Below are 21727 nucleotides of genomic sequence, written 5' to 3'. Positions count from 1 at the left end.
CAGTTCCCGCTCAGCCCAGTCAAAACTGTTCGCTGCTCTGGCCCCCAATGGTGGAACAAACTCCCTCACGACGCCAGGACAGCGGAGTCAATCACCACCTTCCGGAGACACCTGAAACCCCACCTCTTTAAGGAATACCTAGGATAGGATAAGTAATCCTTCTCACCCCCCTAAAAGATTTAGATGCACTATTGTAAAGTGGCTGTTCCACTGGATGTCATAAGGTGAATGCACCAATTTGTAAGTCGCTCTGGATAAGAGCGTCTGCTAAATGACTTAAATGTAAATGTAAATGTAAGATCCAGGAACAGGTGGGGTCTGGGAGGTCCTCAGGCCCGAGGGAGGAAAGTGTAGTCACAAGGCTGGGACTGGGACACACAAGGCTAAATAGTACATTGAAAGTGGTGGGGAACCATCCGACTGGGAGGTGTGATCATTGTCAGGAGGAGATGAACACAAGGGAACATGTTCTATTTCAGTGCCAGAAATATGATGAGAGAAAGGGAGCGATTGTTATTAGATTTGAGGAGTAATGGGGTTGAAGAGCCAGGATTAAGTGAACTGCTGTGGAAATCTTCAGGGGATGTGGTATTTCCTTGTATATTTCGTTTCCTTCGGGAGACGAGAATATTGGGTAGGATTTAGACCTTCGCTCCACACTCCAGTCCAGTTGGAGGCGGTAATGCACCTTAAAGTTGGTTGCCAACCGCCATATAGAATCCACAGAAGAAGGAGAAGAAGAAGAAGATCAGGTTTAACAGAGAGAGGGTTTGCAAAAGGAAAAATGGAAACAGTATACCTGTAAATAGACAAAAATCCGAAAGACAGTAGACATGAGAGTCGCCACTGTGGCCTTTTACGGGTGTGCACTGGGTCTTCTGGCGATGGGCCTGCGAGAAATGTTTTCGGGATTTGAAGAGAATAGATGCACAATGACCTATATGTTCGAGTACCCCGAGTACCGGGTGAGTAGTTTGCCTATTGACCTCAAACAAATGGCACCGTGCGCGACTCGGTTTCGGTTCGGCGTAATCACTCGGCACTGTCAACAACACTCGGAACGTTGCTGCCAAATGCGTAACATTATTTTAGTGTCCATCCTTTTCAGGACGAGCTAGCATCACCCCCTCCAGCTGTCAATGTCCAGCTGTGATTTTTAGAGCCATAATATGGATATGGCTAGCTGTAAATTAGCCCATGGCCGATATATCATGCTGAAGCTCAAGCTACCTGTTGTCGTAAAGCACCTGCAAATTAGGCTTCCAATTTCAACATCGCACCTCATGCAAGATTTTCAGGACGATTTCCTTGTTGAGGGTGTCGACGGACTGTGTCATGCACACCTAGCTACGTTTCACATTTACCATGGAATTGTACATTATTTCTAGTACTAGCTGCAATAGAGAGGTGGCATGGTAGGCAGTTACTGTATGTTGAGGATGCTGAGTGAGTGTGTGTGGTGTCATTGTATGTTACATCAGGGCTCAGGAGATCACACCTTGTGTTGGAAGCTGTAGTTGATCCATGATAAGTACTATAAGGTGATTATTCCACCCATTGAGTGCCTGGCACAACCATATGGCCCTGTGTGGTCTGTCTGCGCTCACCATGGTGCTGATAAAATATGAAGAATTGGCCCAATCTATTAGAAGTAGCTATTATATTTATTACCCAAAATTGTTCTCGGATCTGATTTGCTTAATCAAGAGTCAGTATCGGCCACGTGGTGCCACACCTCTCCTGTCGTTCAGCATGCACACACACACAATGATGCTTTCTCACTGTACTGTTTTTTCTTCTTCTCTGTGATGTGTTAATCTGCCTAGAAGTGTGGCTCAGCTGTTCACAGCATATGGCTCTACCTCTAGGGAGGTGTGTGTGTGTGTGTGTGTCCTTAGTGTGTTGTACTTTAGGCCCGGAGAGTACGAGCTCTATCAGGGATGTGTGTGTCCTCACTATGTTTGTGTGTTGACAGCGTATTGCCCTGCCCCGACGCGTGGCCCGCCAGTACCCAGCGTATGGGCTTTACCTGTACGGAGAGGGCCAGTACGCTCAGGACACTCGCGGACTAAAACTAACCGGGGCCCCTGTTCTTTTCCTACCTGGAAACGCAGGCAGCTACAAACAAGGTGAGCCTCTATCACCATTAACCAAACTCATCCACTTTTCAAATTTACTCGAATCGAACATACCCACTCAACTCAGATTAGGGAATATCACAAGTTTGCTCTCTCCATTGCTCTTAACAATGGAAGCTAAGAATTTCTAATGTACAATATCTGATTCAGTTGCATATTGTACATAGGCTGGTGAAACTCTTGTATTTGAGAAAGATCTTATGGAAGGGTTACCCAACTGGCGGTGATTTTATTTTGTCCCCCAAGTTTTCTAAGCAAAATAAAAAAATATATATATATCTATTGAATATGTTTTGGGCATCAAAATGCACTATGAGGACCCAGAGGATGTCACTTGAAAGTATTAATTAATATGCTTGTTTCCAAAGGGGGGGGGGGGTGTAAAAACACCAGCAAATCAGCTCCAAGGGATTTTAATTCTGGAAATCTGTTCCAAAGTATTCCCACGCATAAGAGAGTTATACGGTGTGTGTGTGATCGTATACAAGGTTTCAAATGATTCTGTTTTAGTTAAATATTATATCCGTGTGGTCAATTTGAGGTTTACAAATGATTTGTGATTATGTTCTCTTCCTCCTGATCTTCTGGCTGAATTTAGTTGATGTTCCCTGTACTATGCCCACTCTAATGCAGATCTATCCTCTTCTGGTTTGGTGTTGCTAGTGGCTGCTGGTGGGAGTAGAACACCCACGCTCTCTTTCTCTCACTCTCAATCTTGCATGCGTACGACCACCCCCACATACACGCATGCAACATGCACATAGTTTGCTATTTTACCATTATGTGCATGATGGTATTCAGTGTCCTCCATCATGAGTTATGTTGCATTAGTCTATTTACATGTTATGGTTACAATCACAAGCACATACCTCAACCAAGCAAACCTCAACCCAGGCATGATTTTTATTTATTTATCTTTATTTAACCAGGTAGGCTAGTTGAGAACACGTTCTCATTTACAACTGCGACCTGGCCAAGAGAAAGCAAAGCAGTGCGACACAAACAACGACACAGAGTTACACATGGAATAAACAAACGTACAGTCAATAACACAATAGAAAAGTCTAAATACAGTGTGTGCAAATGAAGTAAGATTAGGGAGGTAAGGCAATAAATAGGTCGTAGTGGTGAAATAATTACGATTTAGCAAATAAACACAGAAGTGATAGATGTGCAGAAGTTGAATGCCCAAGGAGAGATTCTGGTGTGCAAAGGAGCAAAATATTTTTTATATATATACATAAAATAAATAACAATATGGAGATGAGGTAGTTGGATTGGCTATTTACTGATGGGCTATGTACAGGTGCAATGATCAGGAAGCTGCTCTGATAAGCTGATGCTTAAAGTTAGTAAGGTAGATATGAGTCTCCAGCTTCAGTGACTTTTGCAATTTGTTCCATTCATTGGCAGCAGACAATTGGAAGGAAAGGAGGAATTGGCTTTGGGGGTGACCAGTGAAATATACCTGCTGGAGCGTGTGCTACGGGTGGGTGCTGCTATGGTGACCAGTGAGCTGAGATAAGGCGGGGCTTTACCTAGCATAGACTTATAGATGACCTGGAGCCAGTGGGTTTGGCGACGAATATGAAGCGAGGGCCAGCCAACGAGAGCATACAGGTCGCAGTAGTGGGTAGTATATGGGACTTTGTTGACGAAACGGATGGCACTGAGATAGACTACATCCAATTTGCTGAGTAGAGTGTTTGAGGCTATTTTGTAAATGACATCGCCGAAGTCAAGGATCGGTAGGATAGTCAGTTTTTTACGAGGGTATGTTTTGCAGCATGAGTGAAGGATGCTTTGTTGCGAAATAGGAAGCAGATTCTATATTTCATTTTGCATTGGAGATGCTTAATGTGAGTCTGGAAGGAGAGTTTACAGTCTAACCAGACACCTAGGTTTTAGAATATGTGGACAATTATAAGTCAGAACCGTCCAGAGTAGTGATGCTGGTGGGTGGGCATGTGCAGGCAGCGATTGTTTGAAGAGCAGCATGCATTTCGCTTTACTTGCATTTAAGAGCAGTTGGAGGCCACGGAAGGAGAGTTGTATGGCATTGAAGCTCGTCTGGCGGTTAGTTAACACAGTGTCCAAAGAAGGCCAGAAGTATACAGAATGGTGTTGTCTGCATAGAGGTGGATCAGAGAACCACCAGCCGCAAGAGCGACATCATTGATGTATACAGAGAAAAGAGTTGGCCATGAGAATTGAACCCTGTGGCACCTCCATAGAGCCTGCCAGAGGTCTGGACAACTGGCCCTCCGATTTGATACACTGAACTCTTTCTGAGAAGTAGTTGGTGAACCAGGCCAGGCAGTCATTTGAGAAACCAAGGCTGTTGAGTCTGCCGATAAGAATGCGGTAATTGACAGAGTCAAAAGTCTTGGCCAGGTCGATGAATACGGGTGCACAGTATTGTCTTTTGTTGATGGTGGTTATGATATCGTTTAGGACCTTGAGCTTGGCTGAGGTGCCCCCATGACCAGCTCAGAAACAAGCTTGCATAGCGGAGTAGGTATGATGGGATTTTAAATGGTTGGTGACCTGTTTGTTAACTTGGTTTTCGAAAACTTTAGAAAGGCAGAATAGGATAGATATAGGTCTGTAACAGTTTTAGTCTATTGTTTCCCACTTTGAAGAGAGGGATGACCGTGGCAGCTTTCCAATCTTTGGTGATATCAGATGATACGAAAGAGAGGTTGAACAGGCTAGTAATAGGGGTTGCAACAATTTTTGCAGATCATTTTAGAAAGAGAGGGTCCAGATTGTCTAGCCCAGCTGATTTGTTGGGGTCCAGATTTTGCAGTTCTTTCAGAACTTCAGCTATCTGGTTTTGGGCGAAGGGGAAATGGGGGAGGCTTTGGCAAGAAGCTGTGAGGGGTACAGAGCTGTTGACTGGGGTAGGGGTCGCAGGTGGAAAGCATGGCCAGCCATAGAAAAATGCTTATTGAAATTCTCGATTATCGTAGGTTTATCGGTGGTGACAGTGTTTCCTAGCCTCAGTGCAGTGGGCAGCTGGGAGGAGGTGCTCTTATTCTCCATGGACTTTACGGTGTCCCAGAACTTTTGGGAGTTTTGGTGACAGGATTCCAATTTCTGTTTGAAAAAGTTAGCCTTTGCTCTCCTAACTGCCTGTGTATATTGGTTCCGAACTTCCCTGAAAAGTTGCATATCGCAGGGGCTATTTGTGCTGGTCAAGGGCAGTCACGTCTGGAGTGAACCAAGGGCTATATCTGATTCTCATTTTTTTTAATGGGGCATGCTTATTTAAGATGGTGAGGAAAGCATTTTTAAACAATAACCAGGCATCCTCTACTGACGGAATGAGGTCAATATCTTTCCAGGATACCTGGGCCAGGTCGATTAGAAAGGCCTGCTCGCTGAAGTGTTTTAGGGGTGGTTGTTTGACCGCAGACCCATTACGGATGCAGGCAATGAGGCAGTGAGTACGCAACGAGTGCTCCCGCACATTGGCAAACCGGGCTATCTGCATTGTGTCCCGCTAACCCCTCTATTACGCTACTGATACACTCTGTTCATCACATATATAGTCACTTTAACCATAACTACATGTACAAACTACCTCAATCAGACTGACTAACCGGTGTCTGTATGTAGCCTCGCTACTTTTATAGCTTCGCTACTGTATATAGCCTGTCTTTTTTACTGTTGTTTTATTTATTTACTTAACCATTGTTCACCTAATACCTTTTTTGCACTATTGGTTTGGGCCTGTAAGTAAGCATTTCACTGTTGTATTCGGTGCACGTGACAAACTTTGATTTGATCGCTGAGATGGTTGAAGACAGCAGAGGTGTATTTAGAGGGCAGGTTGGTCAGGATGATATCTATGAGGGTGCCTGAGTTTACGGATTTGGGGTTGTACCTGGTAGGTTCCATGATAATTTTGGGTGAGATTGAGGGCATGTATCTTAGATTATAGGACGGCCGGGGTGTTAAGCATATCCCAGTTTAGGTCACCTAACAGTACGAACTGTGAAGATAAATGGAGGGGAATTAATTCACATATGGTGTCCAGGGTGCAGCTGGGGGCTGAGGGAGATCTGTAACAAACAGTAACAGTGAGAGACTTATTTCTGGAAAGGTGGAATTTTAAAAGTAGAAGCTCAAACTGTTTGAGCACAGACCTGGATAGCATGACAGAACTCTGCAGGCTGTCTCTGCAGTAGATTGCAACTCCAGCCCCTTTGGAAAGTTCTATCTTGTCGGAAAATGTTGTAGTTGATATTAACATGCATGAAACCAAGGCTTTTACGCTTAGTCAACAGAAGTCAACAAATGATAGCGCCTGGGGAATAGGAGTGGAACTGGGGGCTACAGGGCCTGGTTAACCTCTACATCACCAGAGGAACAGAGGAGGAGTAGGATAAGGGTACGGCTAAAGGCTATGAGAACTGGTCGTTTAGTGCGTTGGGGACAGAGAATTAAAGGAGCAGATATCTGGGTGTGGTAGAATAGATTCAAGGCATAATGTACATACAAGGGTATGGTAGGATGTGAGCACAGTGGAGGTAAACCTATGCATGATGATGATGAGAGGTTTAGTCTCTGGAGGCATTAATTAATGTAGGTGAGGTCATGTGTGTGGGTTTGGACGAAAGAGCTATCTAAGACAATTTGAGCGTGACTGAGGGCTGTGAAATAAAGCAATAAAAACTAGCCAAGACAGCAGTAGACAAGGCATATTGACATTAGAGAGAGGCATAAAGCAATCACAGGTGTTGATCAGGAGAGCTAAGGTAAACATAATGGGGTACAGTGTTGTTGAAACAGTCCAGGGGGCATCAGCTGTGTAGCCGAGTGATCATAGGGTCAAAAGAGTAGCAATAGGTGAGACAGGGTGCTGTACGGTATTCACTACTACACTCGGCGAGCAGGGGACACAGCATTCAGAAAAAGCTAATGGGCCGGGGCTAGTAGATGGTTCTGCGGCGATATAACAGAATAGCCTGTTGAGACTAGAGGTCGACTGATTATGATTTTTCAACGCCGATAACGATTATTTGAGGACCAAAAAAAGCTGATACCGATTAATCGGACTATTTTAAATAATAATAATTATACAAAAAAATATATAATTTTAATGTAATTTATTTATTTATTATTATGAATTTTTTTATATATACATATTGAAAACTACAACAATACTGAATGAACACTTATTTTAACTTAATACATCAATAAAATCTATTTAGTCTCAAATAAATAATAAAACGTTCAATTTGTTTTAAAATAATGCAAAAACAAAGTGTTGGAGAAGAAAGTAAAAGTGCAATATGTGCCATGTAAAAAAGCTCATGTTTAAGTTCCTTGCTCAGAACATATGAAAGTTGGTGGTTCCTTTTAACACGAGTCTTCAATATTCCCAGGTAAGAAGTTGTAGTTATTATAGGACTACTAAAATCTGTCCAAAAATGCAAATTACCGATTGTTATGAAAACTTGAAATCAGCCATTCCGATTAATCGATTGACCTCTAGTTGAGACCACATCGGGCGATCACGTTGGCAGTCCAGTCATGTTGGATCAGTGGGGCTCCGTGTCGACAATAAAGGTTCCAGGCCAATTGGCAAATTAGTTGGTTGTAGCCCTAGAATTAGTTGGTATATGGGCCTACCTCGAGGCTAACTGCTGCTTGCTTCCAGACAGAGGCGTTAGCTAACAGCTGGCTGATTCCGGGGGGAAAAGGCGAGGACAGCTAGCCGTGGCTAACAAAGACTAGTAGCTAGTTAGCTGGCTAGCTCCTAATGGAAGTTCCAGTTATAAGGAATAAAAATAGCAGATCCATTCCACATTGGGTGAGGCGGGTTGCAGGAAAGTGCATTTAGTTTGAAGATAGAAGTGAGATTATGATGTATATGAAAAAAGACCGGCTATATACAAGGGGCCATCTTGGATTCATGATCTTTAGATGTTTTACATTCAACAACATCAGCACTAAGTAGGCTATGTTTAGGCTACTTTAAAGCCTGTCAAGCCTAATACCTAGTTTTACATTAAACACACTTAAAGGGATACTTTGAGATTTTGGCAATGAAGAGCTTTATCTACTTCCACAGAGTCGGATTAACTCATGGATACTCTTTATGTCTGCATTCACTATGAAAGAAGTTGGAGGTAATTATGCAAGCCAATGCTAACTAGCATTAGCACAATGACTGGTAATAGTATGTTAACAGCTAGCTGTTACAATAGACTGCCAGTCAATGCTCTAATGGTAGTTAGCAATTGCACTAACTCTAGTTAGAAATTTATTTTAAATTGTACGCAGAGAGATACAAGTGGTATCCACAATTATCCCTTTAATCAGAGTTGATTTAAACTGTTAAAAGGAGTGCTACTGTTCATAGGGAGGTGAAACGAGGTCCAGGTTCACAGGTAAATTGAAGGGATGCTTAAATCCATAATCTACACACTGCCCTCTGTTTTGCTAATCAGATTACTTAACTCCAATAGTAAATCTAGTCTATTCAGAGGTCATCTTGTGTTGATATACATGAGCTTTGGTCAACCTTAATCCTCACATGGGGGGACAGCCACTGTTCAGGGATGTGGTGGATGAATGTCAGGGATAAGCAAAAAAAATATAAATTAAAAGTAAATTTCACCCTGGTTCTGCCACGGCACATAGTCATTACTATATTAACAACATTACGTTCTTTAACATAAACATCAAGATTATCGAAACCACAAGCTAGAACGAGCACGTTTTCATTTCACTAGTAGAAAGTTTAGTTTTTTTCTGTTTTTGGCTGCTAAACAACAAAGTCCAGCATTCATTTAAAAAAATATTTTTTATATATTTATATTTTTTTAATCAATGTTACCATTATTTAACTAGGCAAGTCAGTTAGGAACAAATTCTTATTTACAATGACGGCTTAGTTGGTTAACTGCCTTTTTCAGGGGACTGAATGACAGATTTGTACCTTGTCAGCTCCGGGATTCAATCCAGCAACCTTTCGGTTTCTTGCCCAACGCTATAACCACTAGGCTACCTGCCACCCCCATTCATAGTGAATGCAGATACCGTCCTGCTCGGTAGAAGGGGGTGCCCACAAACTTGGATGATGGTGTTATTTACTTCTAACGACCAACACACAGTAGTCTCAGAACTTCTCTAGGCAAGATATTTTTGAAAACATGTGTTTTTCATCATGCCTGTGTGGTGTTCTGTCTAGCTGTGCTAATAACAAACGAGCACGAAAATGAGTTTGTGCCTTCAGAAAGTATTCAGACCCCTTCACTTTTCCAAATTTTGTTAGGTTAGAGCCTTATTCTAAAATGTATTAAATAGAGTTTTTTCCCCCATCAATGTATACACAATAATCACAAAGCAAAAACAGGTTTTGAAGCATTTGTGCTAATCTAGTAAAAAGAAACTCAAATATTACATTTACATAACTATTCAGACCCTTTACTCAGTACTTTGTTGAAGCACCTTTGGCAGCGATTACAGCCTTGAGTCTTCTTGGGTATGACGCTACAAGCTTGAAACACCTGTATTTGGGGAGTTTCTCCTATTCTTCTCTGCAGATCCTCTCAAGCTCTGGATGGGGAATGTTGCTGCACAGCTATTTTCAGGTCACTCCTGAGATGTTCGATCGGGTTCAAGTCTGGGCTCTGGCTGGGTCCGTCAAAGACATTGAGACTTGTCCCGAAGCCACTCCTGCATCGTCTTGGCTGTGTGCTCAGGATCGTTGTCCTGTTGGAAGGGGAACTTTCGCCCCAGTTTGAAGTCCTGAGCGCTCTGGAGCAGGTTTTCATCAAGGATCTCTCTCTACTTTGCTCCATTCATCTTTGCCTCGATCCTGACTAGTCTCCCAGTCCCTGCCACTGAAAAACATCCCCAGAGCAATGCTGCCACCACCATGCTGTAGGGATGGTGCCAGGTTTCATCCAGACGTGGTGCTCGGGATTCAGGCCAAAGAGTTCAATCTTAGTTTCATCAGACCAGATAATCTTGTTTCTTATCGTTCTTTGAGTCCATTAGGTGCCTTTTGGCAACTCGTAAGCGGGCTGTCATGTGCCTTTTACTGAGAAGTGGCTTCCGTCTGGCCACTCTGCCATAAAGGCCTGATTGGTGGAGTGCTGCAGATATGGCTGTCCTTCTGGAAGGTTCTCCCATCTCCACAGAGGAACTCTGGAGCTCTGTCTGAGTGACCATTGGGTTCTTGGTCACCACCCTGACCAAGGCCCTTCTCCCCGAATGCTCAGTTTGGCAGGCAAACAGCTCTAGGAAGAGTCTTGGTGGTTCCAAACTTCTTCCTTCCCATTGAAGACATCATTGAAAATAATCATTTGTTCTTAACTGACTTGCCTAATTAAATAAAGGTTAAATAAATAAAAACATTTAAAAGAATAATGGAGGCCACTGTGTTCTTGCAGACCTTCAATGCTACAGAATTGTTTTGGTACTTTTCCCCAGATCTGTGCCTCAACACAATCATGTCTCAGAGCTCTGCAGACAATTCCTTCTACCTCATGGCTTGGTTTTTGCTCTGACATGCACTGTCAACTGTGGGACCTTATATAGACAGGTGTGTGCCTTTTTCAAATCATATCCGATCAATTGAATTTACCACAGGTGGACTCCAATCAAGTTGTAGAAGCATCTCGATGATCATCAATAATCGCATAGCAAAGGTTCTGAAGTAAATAAGCGATTTCTGTTTTTGCTTTGTCATTATGAGTTTTTGTGTGTATATTGATCAGGGGAGAAAACATTTTAATCAATGTTAGAATAAGGCTGTAACGTAACAAAATTAAGAGAAAGTCAAGGGGTCTGAATACTGTAAACTATACAGGGGAGTGTACACTGTTTAATGCTAACTCAAAAAGAGAACTTGGTATTCAACAAGAATGTTTTATGGTAAAAGTAGCATACACAAATACAGTATGAACAATGTAGTACAGTTCAGTGTGTAGAAAACTGTAGCTACAGATTGTTACACCAGATAATGTGATTTAACTGAATATTTTCGGTATCCATTACTGGGAGTTACAGGATAGGTACTGCTTGGTGTAACACAGAGAATTCTCGACCAGCCTTAGCTTAGTAATACTGCCTTCGTGCTCGATTCTGGGAACACAAGTCTCAAAATGTCTGTGTCTAGTTGCAGGGGGTCCTTTTTGAATTTAGAAAATACTCCGTCATTAAAATATTTGTTTTGCTCCACGAAGTAATCCAACAAAGGGTATGCCACCATCTTGTCTATTTCAAGCCTTCTCTCATTGATCGAGACAGTTGGGTGTCTAAACGAAGACGGCATCACTAACGTTGGTTGAAAATCCTCTGTGATATACCAAACAGTACCTATCCAGTAACTTCCAGTAAGAACAATCTTTGGTTAAATCACATTATCTGGTTTAATAATCTATAGCTAAGAGAACTGGCGATCAGCAGATGATGGGAGAGGTGGTCATGATGAAATTGACATTCACAAAGGAACATGCAGTAAGATAAGTGTGATCAGTGTCGTAATGTTCAGGGAATAATTGTACGGCTGTGGGAGTGGTCATTATAAAACTGCCATTCTCTTGAGTCATCTTCTGCTTGAAATACAGCATAATGTCCAATCCACCAAGAGGGAAACAGTTCTGCCACAATGACACACACAAGCAAAGGAATTATTTTTCTGTATCTAGAATTCACTCCAGGAAGAAGCCCAGGCACCACAAGATATTGTCTATAAGACAAACAAATATAATGAATTATACTCTATTGTACAGTTTGAACGACAGTTGAACTATGCCAGCATAACATCACCATTAGAGTAGAGAAGTTGAACTTATGCACAGGCAGAGATATTACATTTAGAACAATATCTAGCCTAATATAAATAAATATTGCATAACCCTCAACCTTTTGCACAGTGACCAGACTGTACAAATGTGCCTCGGCAGGCAGACAGACAGACATGGCTGTAGCTAGATGTTATCAGGCATGCTTAGGCAAATATATTTATAGTAAAACCAGATTCAGTTTGAGATTTACAACAATAAAGTGTTGTACACTGTGCTTCTACACCTGCATTGCTTGCTGTTTGGGGTTTTAGGCTGGGTTTCTGTACAGCACTTTGAGATATCAGCTGATGTACGAAGGGCTATATAAATACATTTGATTTGATTTATTATTATTTGTCCTCAGCTAGCTAGCTGGATAGTCAATTGTTACATCTGTTAGGATTCCAATCTTGCATCTGTTAGGATTCCAATCTTGCATCATGCCTATAATTTTGTGAGATTGAAACGCATCCACGGTCATAACCAATGTCAAACTTTGTCAATTATGTTACATAGCTGGCTAGTAAAATTATTTACAGTTGCTAATGTTACACGTTTGCGAACAAGTTATCAGGCGCCAGACTAACTAGCTTGCCATCTCCAGTCATGTGGTAACGTTTGTTGGTAAACCTAGCGTTAAGTGGCTGGTTGTATAACATTTTAGCTGGCTGTTTACAATATATTTCAGATTGTTAAACCTCTTCTATGTTTAGTCATAGATATAGCTACCTGTAGTTGTTTAGCTAACTTAGCGATCTAGCTAGACTAGATGGCTACCTACCTAGCTAGCTAGCTACCCAAGTTATGACACGCACATGGTGTTCTGTAGAATTAGGGTTTGACCTAACTGCATAGCCCTGAGCTACGTGTCCTCCCTTGCCCAACTTCTGGTTATTATATATATTTTTTTATCTTATCCTTAAGTGTTAGTCTTCTCACAGCTTTCTAATCGGTCTATGACCTCTTATGTCCTCTCACCAGCTCGCTCCCTGGGTTCGGTGGCTCTGAGGAAGGCTGAGGCCCTGGAAGGAGGGGTCCACCTCAACGTGTTCACCATCGACTTCAACGAGGAGCTTGTGGCCCTGTATGGAGGCAGCCTGCGCCGGCAGACCCACTTCCTACACGAGAGCATCAAGGCCATCCTGCGCCTCTACAAGGTATATTATATAAGAAATTGTTGTGTGAGCTCTCTTAAAAACATCAGATATATAAATGCTAACTAAAAATGGCTAACAACTGACTTACACCCAAGCCCAAATCAACCCCTACCCCCCTAGGCACTTGTCTGAGAGGGCAGGTGGAGTTTTTGCCATATTGCTTAAACTATCCAATCCTTTCAGATAAACACAAGTGCCTCGGGGCTAAGGATCAATTTGGGATTGGGCATTAGACTGATAAACTAAACCCCACACCTACCTCTTTCTCCGCAGGATCATGAAGCCCCCCCTCATAGTGTGGTGTTGGTGGGTCACTCCATGGGGGGAGTGGTGGCCCGAGCCCTCTTCACCCTGCCCCGCTTCAGCCCTCGCCTTGTCAGCCTCATCATCACCCAGGCCTCCCCTCACCAGGCCCCCGTGCTGTCCCTCGACGCACACCTACTGGGTATGGAACACACACACACACACTAGGGCTTACAAAGTATAGTAACCCCCAGCACTGTGATCTGTCTGTATTCTCTCCTTTCTGCTCTGTGTGTGTGTAGAGTTCTACTCTGCTGTGAGACAGCGCTGGGTGGGTCGAGCGGAAGACCTGCGCAACGTGACAGTTCTCTCCGTGGGGGGTGGTTACCGTGACTACCAGGTGCGCTCCGGCCTCACGGCCCTGCCCTGCCCCCAGGACGACCCAAGCAAGCTGTCTCTGGTGGTAAGACTCAACAAAGTCAAAGTTTCTGCTGCATTCACATTTTACATGTGCAGATAAAACATTTATTTTGTTGACGTTTCGGTCAAATCGAGCCTTGTGAACTGCTGTAAGATTTGTAACTATTCTATCACTTGAGACAAAATTGTCCACTCAAACTCTTTACATTTATAAGATGATATATGCTTTATTGTCTATTAACTTACTGAAAACAGACATTTGTATTTTTATGCTCCCAACCCAACGCACACACACACACACACACCCCCCAAGAGGCTGGAAGCAATGGGTCAGCTGCAGTTCAGCCACATGCCAAAAACAATATACACTGAGTATACTAAACATTAGGAAGACCTTCCTAATATTAAGTTGCACCCCACCCCTTGTAACATCAATTCATCGGGGCATGGACTCTACAAGATGTCGAAGGCGTTCCACAGGGATGCTGGCCCATGTTGACTCCAATGCTTCCCACAGCTGTATCAAGTTGGCTGGATGTCCTTTGGGTATTGGACCATTCTTGATACACACAGAAAACTGTTGAGAGTGGAAAAACACAGCAGCGTTGCAGTTCTTGACGGTGCGCCTAGCTACTACTACCATAACCAATTCAAAGGCACTTAAGTATTTTGTCTTTCCCACTCACCCTCTGAGTGGCACACATACACAATCTAGGCTTAAAATTAATATTTAACCTGTCTCCTCCCCTTCAGCTACAGGGATTTGAAGTGGATTTAACAAGTGACATAAGGGATCATAACTTTCACCTGGTCGGTCAGTTTTTTTTGTGTGCGTTTCATTCAGATAGCCCAGATGAATTTCGATTGGCCCAAGTCCTTCAGCCGTGCATTCAATTTCAAACTGATAGTGTTCATATCCTTTTCTGTTTTTCTTTTATGAAGGTTACTGCTGTTCCTAGGACCTGGGTGTCCACGGACCACCTGTCCATTGTTTGGTAAGTAGAGGAATTCAATTTACAGCTTGCTTGATGTAATCTCCAGACCCTCTTCCATAAATATGCAAGTCATTTGCTTATTGTGTTTGTTTTCCAGGTGCAAAGAGCTGGTTCTGGCCACTGTGCGGGCATTCTTTGACCTCATTGAACCTGAAACGGGACAGGTGAGTATCACACTGGCTCACTAGACTGGAGACCAGGCGGGGCCTCCTTGACTGATCTCAAAAACACAGGATAGGCAACATTTTGGATGCCATTTGGGAGTTTGCTTCCAACTATCCAGTTATTTCACATCAGTAGCTCGGTTTCAATCCAATTGGTGACAGATTTACATTAAAATATTAGTGTTTTTTCTACCAAAAAGACCAACTCTGTCCGTAATTAAGTATTGCACCAACAATATTTTTTGCCTGAAGTTTTCATGTACTGAATAAAAACCAAAAGTTCAATGTGTTTCCATTTCATTTTTAACTCTACCGATAATTTTGTAACAAACTGTTAAATAGCAAATGTGCCTACTTTTGTCTTGGCACGTGCGCTCTAGACAACAACAGCTTGCATATACAGTGCAGGTAGGCTAGTCTAGATGATGAGATTATTATGGATACATTTTTATTTGTCAAACAGCAGTCAAGCATCGATCATCATGTCACCAAAATAAGACCCTCGATATTTATTGGAAAGGAGCATTAAACTCATCTCTGTGCACTTTCATCACCCTGTGACATCATTAACTTATTTAATCTTTAGTCTAATAAACTGCATGGTTTCCCGGGTCTTAATGGGAGGACCACATACCATATCATTGCGTGACTCCACGTTTACTTCCATATGATGGTTATTATATCTATATTTGCACATGAAGGTGTTTCCACCACCATTTCTCACACCATGTCAAACGAACAAATGATGTCTGCATTTCTAAAATGTTACCGACACGTCCTATTTTTTTTCCCTATTATTATAATTTTTTTATACGGTATGACATTACTCACATAACTGGGTGGAAACGTGGTTATAGCAGATGAAGGAAAGGAGACCAAGAGAAAGCCTATGCAGACTAGATGTACACCAGGATTGTGGCTCAATTCATCTTAGTGTGCCGCTTACTTCCCTAATTGATCTGAGAAGAGTTTGATAGGAGAAATAATTAGTCTAGAACCTTGCCCAGTCTTTTCAACTCTTAAGTGGCCACGAAGGAAAGAAAATTGGAACACTGTCTGTCCATTTGAAGTTGCTAAGTACTGTGTATTGATGTCTTTTTTTTCTTTTTTTAAAATCAGTTTTCAGACGATCCAGAGAGGAGAATGGCCATTCTGAACCATCATTTTATCAGACACCCTGTACGTGTGCTGGGTGAGCAGCTAGAGACGCCCGTTTCCCTCTCAGGTCAGTGGGTTACAGTGCTATAGTGTGTTTTGTAGTAGGGCCGAACGGTGTGACTGCATGTCACTTTTTAGGCTGTGTGTCCTTTTACGAAACATATGTATTACTGGGTGTGTGACCACTCTCTTATTTATCACATTCTCTAGGGTCTCCTAAAACGTGGAGCGAGGTGAACACACTCCGTCTGGCGTACAGTGCTCCCAAAGTAAGCCTACACCATTACCACCAGGGCCGAGGTCCATTTTGGTCCATAGACCCTTCACATAGCTCCTATCACTTTGGTCATCACAGACCTAAAATAACTAGATTGGCGTAATTCATGTGATTTATTGAGCCACTTAGTCTTCCATTAGGCTAAATTGCGCTTCCAGGCCCAGAAGGAGCTGGGCCTTGAGCGTACATCATTTACAGATACATGTCTTCTGAAAATATGGCTTGGTGTTATTGTTTCTTTGCTCTCTGCAGGAAGGACAAGCCAAGTATTTCCTGTTTGCCCTCTCCAGTCGCAGAAGAGCCTACAGCCACTTCTACTGTCGCAGCAACAACCTGGTGAGATTGAGATGGCAGCTCTGCTGCTTTAATGGGATTCAAACCAATATACAATATATGCTCTTAAGATAACACTGGTGCTTCCCACTTCTGCCACCATTTATAATAGATTTTTGATATATAAGACTAATGATGTGAGTAAGTCCGCAAGTTGAGAACACAGTATGAGGTGAATCTTGCAAGCATAAGACTGCATTTTGTGAGACTACCGAGCCAATGTTTGTAGTCTCTCCAACAGGAAATGACTAGCTGGGTTTACGGTTGTACACAGATGAACGGATCCATGTGGTGAGTAGGGGTGTGGATAAGTTGTGATCCTTAACGTTAAAGAAAAATGTTTTTGTTCCCTGCCCCCCACAAAATTAAAATCACAGTGCAGTTATCACAAAAAAAATCTTCTGTGTTCTTGCCCAACTAGACGGTAGGCTATAAAGGCCTGGAGGAAGCTGTGTAATTTAAATAAAACCAGAGAGCAAAAGGCAAATTTTAGGCTACTTTGGTGAATTTGACATTGTAAGATACAGATTACCAATACATTATTTCTGCCTGCCTCCTTCTCTTTCCCTCGCGCTGGCTTGCCTGCTCTTGCTTTTCGCTAATGATATGAGTGTGTGAACCTTTATTTAACTAGACAGGTCAATTAGGAACAAATTCTTATTTACTATGACGGCCTACCCCGGCCTAACCCGGACAAAGCTGGGCCAATTGTGCTGCGCCCTATGGGTCTCCCAATCACGGCCGGCTGTGATACAGCCTGGAATCGAACCAGGGTCTGTAGTAACACCTCTAGCACTGAGATGCAGTGCCTTAGAACGCTGCGCCACTCTGGAACCCTGTGGCATGAAGAATATCCTAGCCTATTCATTGATGATAGGCCCTGCTTTACTGAAGTTGCGGGGCATTACAAGCCAAGAATTTAAGATACAGCATTCCATTGCGAGATACAGCTTTTGATTGCCGATAGATAGGCCTTGTGCACGTCTCTGACTCTGTCTGCCTGGTGGCCGATCTGCCTATACTGTGCCCATCCCTTCTCTCTTCGTCGCTCGCTATGAAAGACGCGAGTGTTGTTTTCTTGAAGGTACAGACAATAATCAATCAGTCTCCTCCGTTCCAAAAATACTGAATCTTGATACTCAGAAATGGGAGTTGACGGGCAAGTAGCCGAGGAATCAATTATTTTGGGCCGGCTCTCCACCACTATGGCAGCGAAAGGCAAGCAACACCAGCTAAGTTAAATGGGAAGGAAATGAAAACTTTGCGAGGTGGCTTTGAGGTACTGTAACGGTAGTAAAGGTTCCATGCTTAAACATCTGAAAGGGAGACCCAAACCGTGAGACCCAAACCATTGCTGGCAGCAGCGCAGCTGCATTGTGAATTCACATGTCATTTTATGAACATTTCTTATCGTTTTAACGGAAAACTGATAAAATGACTGTTGAAATGTTTTGATTTTTTTTCCCCCATTTGTCACATCCCTAGTGGTGAGTACTGACTGGCCATGTCAGACATGTACTCTTTCCATTTTGTCTCTCTCTCTCTCGCTCTCTTTCTCCTCGTTCATTCGCCTTTATCTCTGCTTCAGCTTACTGCTGGCTCTTTCTGACATCTGACGTACCATTCTTTCTCTCTCTCTCCATGCTCCTTCTCTTCTTCTTTTCTCCCTTCATTGCTGTCTCTGACTGTACTCTTCTTTCCCCAGTGTGCAGGCAGTGGATCTGTCTTTTGGAACAGAACTCCTCCCAGATTACAAGGTAAGCATTAACTTCCCATATTTACACCACCACTAAATATTAGTGGTTAGTCAGTTATTTGAAGTCGGTCATGTTTTTGTGTCAATGTGCTGTCTGCTGTTTCTCCTGTTTTTCATTTCTCTGTTTCTTGTGTTGTGGAATGCACTTTAAGTACACTGTGGCATGACTTGACACTGCACTCAAACCGTGTTGACCAAAATAAATAAGTGTATATAATAATTAAGTGTAGATCAAAATAAATCTTCAGAACTGTTGCTTCACTGGTCGCTGGCTGTCTGTCCCCCCCAGGTTCTGACTCTGAGCCTCAGTGAGCTGTCCTCTGTCTCTCACCTCATTGTGGTTGCCTCCAACCTCAACGGTAGACAGGTACACTGTGTGCACTCTTTCTTTTATAACCCAAAGCACTGTTTCAATCTTAAACAGATTTTGATATCGCTTATGTGCCCTAGTTATTAACAAATACGGATACAGGTAGAGAAACACTATTTTCCATAAGGTGTAGTGACAATATAAATAAATAAACTACATTTATCTCAGTGGTAGCGCCGTTACATATTTATAAATGTGAAGAGAAGTAAAGAGGAACTCTTGTAGTACCCTTCATGTGTACATCTTTTCTACTCTGTGTCCCACAGTTCACAGTGGAGTGTGAGTGGCAGAGACAGGAGTCTCAGACCGTCTCTGTTCCAGTACCACACGTTCTCTCCTTCGGTTAGTCCTCCTTTTCTCTAATTCCTCCCTGTAGAAACAATTATATTTGCAGTCTGGTTTGTCTGAAAATCTGTATTTTTGTTGACGTTTCTCATTCGGTGGGCAACACTGGCTCCCTATGGCTGAACTCTGTGGGTCCTCGCTCGTTCAGGCATGAGTGTTAGTGACGTCACTCTCAACTCCACCGGGCTTCGGCACACCATTGAGCTGCAGCACTTTCATCAGGTAAGTCCATCTGAATTGTATATTTCTATAATAAGTTTGGTCAAGTAATTATCCACTACTTGCAGTCCAGTACATTCTATCAGGAGGTTGAACATCGTACATACAGTACTGGCAGAACAAGACCAAGGTATTTGGTCTTATACTTTCTGACCACTGTATCCTCAGGTCTATCAAGCTTTCAGAATTTCAGTCGTAAGCCACTGCAAAGTAACCAAAGCAGGTAAGCAGACGTCTACAGTTTTGCAGCACATTTCTATCAACTGATGGGGTGCGTGTTTGAGTGAGTTTGGTTGACAGCTGCTCTTAATCCATCTTTTAATTTATGATTTTGGTAATGGTTGAAAATGCAAAAGTACCAATAATGTTGGATTGAAAGTCCTTGTCTCTATGTACAGACAGACTGCCCAATGTCTACATAATGAAGGTGCCATGGTTTAGGGAGGACTCTGTTACCACGTCCAGGCAAGATTTTACCACCTGTCCATCCATCTGTTTGTCTGTCCACCAATCCTGGATATTTTTTTAATATATATTTTATCTAATGTATTTACCCGTAACCCAATTGAAAACTGTTATTTATTTGTTCTATCCCTGCAATCTCTCTCAGTATTCCCTCTGTAACAGAGATATCGGGAATGCTCCACACGAGTCGTCCTGACAACTCCACTGGTGTCCTGTTGCAGCTCCACACTGCCCCCAACTGCCACTATAAGGTACTGCCCACAGAATTAAATGGGATACTTTTTGTTTTTCTGTTATCTCAACATGGTATTGCCCATTCATGTGAGGCATTAAACCATGATAAAGGCTTCAAGCTGAATCACGTTTGGTTTTTAATTTAAAAAACACTTTTATTAAACTTCCCTTTTTCTCTAAGAATCTCTCTCTCATCTCTCCCTCTCCAGGTATCTGTGAGAACATCATTTCCCAGGGTGCTTGGACAGGTAAGACCTATACTCTCTTGTGCTCAGCTCTCACCCTTACATACAGAGTTATGTGCGTTGTAGTACTCCTGGGTAATTTAGCCTTGAGTGAAATTAAGGCTAGCTAGCTTAAATTCAAACACACCAATATGACTAACTAGCGAACGGAATTTTCTACCCTGCTGTCCTCCCAGGTGCTGAGGTTCTGTGGGCCCGTGTTGCCGGTGTACGTGGCTGTAGCGCTCCTACTGGCCTGTGGGGGGCAGATGTCCTCTGTCGTGAGGATGGGGCGCCCCCTACAGATGAGCCATGCCGTGGCCAGATCCCTGCAGCCCCACAAGGTGGACCTTCCCGTCTACCTGCTGCATCTGCTGCTCAGGTAGACCTATTATTCAATCAAGCATGCATGTGTGTGCAACAGTGGAGGCTGCTGAGGGAGAGAACTGCTCATAATAATGACTGGACGGCACGAATGGGATGGCATCAAACACATGGAAGCCATGTTGTTGATACTGTTCCACGGATTTCGCTCCAGCCATTAACACGTTCCCGTCCTCCCCAATTAAGCTGCCACCAACCTCCTGTGGTGTGCGCACACACACACAAATGCATGTGCACACACACACACACACACACGCGCACACAGACACACTGTGAAAGACCACTCGTATTACATGAAACAACACCACACCATACAAAGTCCCTCTATCCTCCTTCATCCCACTATTTGTATCCAGGTATAGCTGGTTCCAGGATGGTTGGTCCACTCTTCATCTCCCGCCGTTAGATGCTCTCCCCGCCACTACCCCAGATGGTATGACACAGGAGGGCTTGCCCCTAAACGAAGACTGGCCACGCCTCCTGTCCCCCTGCTGTATGTTTTGGGAGCAGCCATGGCCTTCTGGGGCAGTGTGCTGCTCCGCCTCTTTCTAAGGCTGCTTTCGTTGCTATTGGCCCCGCTTCACAGGTAATGAATGCCCGCTCCCCTCATGCATTAGATTGAACTCCATGGAATTAGAATTAGTTTAGTCTGTGTGTGGGTGTCTGCTTTCAGGCCCTCTGTGTCTCGGGACTGCGGCACCCTGCGTAGGCGGACTCAGCTGCTCCTCATTCTGTGTCTGAGCGTGTTAGGATGGGCTTCCTGTGGAGCCCTGTCAATCACAGCCACCTTCCTGCTGCATCTCTACCGAGTGAGTCTAGGGGCCCAGTTAAATACTTACTCATTGAACTTGTTAGTTTTCCTGTGGTTTACTGATGTGTGCCTATGTTTCCGTCCAGGTTCTAAGGCTACAGATGACAGAGAGGTCTCTGAGTCATATGCTGAACCTGGTAAGAGTCAGAATTATTGCCCTCTAAAAATGACCTCTCTAAAATATTCATATATTGATTATAATCACAACTACCCTTCCAGGTGCCC

The 21727-nt window shown here is 43.2% G+C and overlaps 1 protein-coding gene across 2 annotated transcripts; it reads left to right on the top strand.

Moving 5' to 3' along the window:
* The first annotated feature begins 683 nt into the window (after nt 1-683).
* Nucleotides 684-21500, top strand: pgap1 (post-GPI attachment to proteins inositol deacylase 1). Of its 2 annotated transcripts, none has more exons than XM_052493933.1 (22): nt 684-965; nt 1976-2129; nt 12929-13104; nt 13378-13549; nt 13650-13810; nt 14710-14762; nt 14860-14926; nt 16046-16151; nt 16295-16353; nt 16614-16697; nt 16924-16985; nt 18400-18451; nt 18740-18817; nt 19087-19162; nt 19314-19387; nt 19553-19607; nt 19783-19849; nt 19995-20100; nt 20293-20331; nt 20505-20689; nt 21048-21277; nt 21365-21500. In XM_052493933.1, exons 1-21 carry the CDS (start codon nt 834-836, stop codon nt 21241-21243), a joined length of 2154 nt encoding a protein of 717 aa, XP_052349893.1. In that variant the 5' UTR covers nt 684-833; the 3' UTR covers nt 21244-21277; nt 21365-21500. The 2 variants fall into 2 exon arrangements, with proteins under 2 accessions (XP_052349893.1, XP_052349894.1); XM_052493934.1 differs by having other exon boundaries at nt 687-965; nt 16936-16985.
* The last annotated feature ends 227 nt before the right edge of the window (nt 21501-21727 follow it).

Source organism: Oncorhynchus keta, chromosome 34 (genome assembly GCF_023373465.1).
Source record: "Oncorhynchus keta strain PuntledgeMale-10-30-2019 chromosome 34, Oket_V2, whole genome shotgun sequence".
Taxonomy (NCBI): Eukaryota; Metazoa; Chordata; class Actinopteri; order Salmoniformes; family Salmonidae; genus Oncorhynchus; species Oncorhynchus keta.
The sequence above is the reverse complement of the archived record's forward strand: the minus strand, read 5'-3'. Positions and strand labels throughout refer to the sequence as shown.

What these genes read in the sequence shown, in the direction of transcription:
- pgap1 (XM_052493933.1), top strand. Translation starts at nt 834, where the DNA reads ATGAGAGTCGCCACTGTGGCCTTTTACGGGTGTGCACTGGGTCTTCTG. An exon ending in ACTGTCGCAGCAACAACCTG is followed by an intron (nt 16,698 to 16,923) that starts GTGAGATTGAGA and finishes CAATGTTTGTAG; the next exon opens with TCTCTCCAACAGGAAATGAC. An exon ending in CCCCCAACTGCCACTATAAG is followed by an intron (nt 20,101 to 20,292) that starts GTACTGCCCACA and finishes CTCCCTCTCCAG; the next exon opens with GTATCTGTGAGAACATCATT.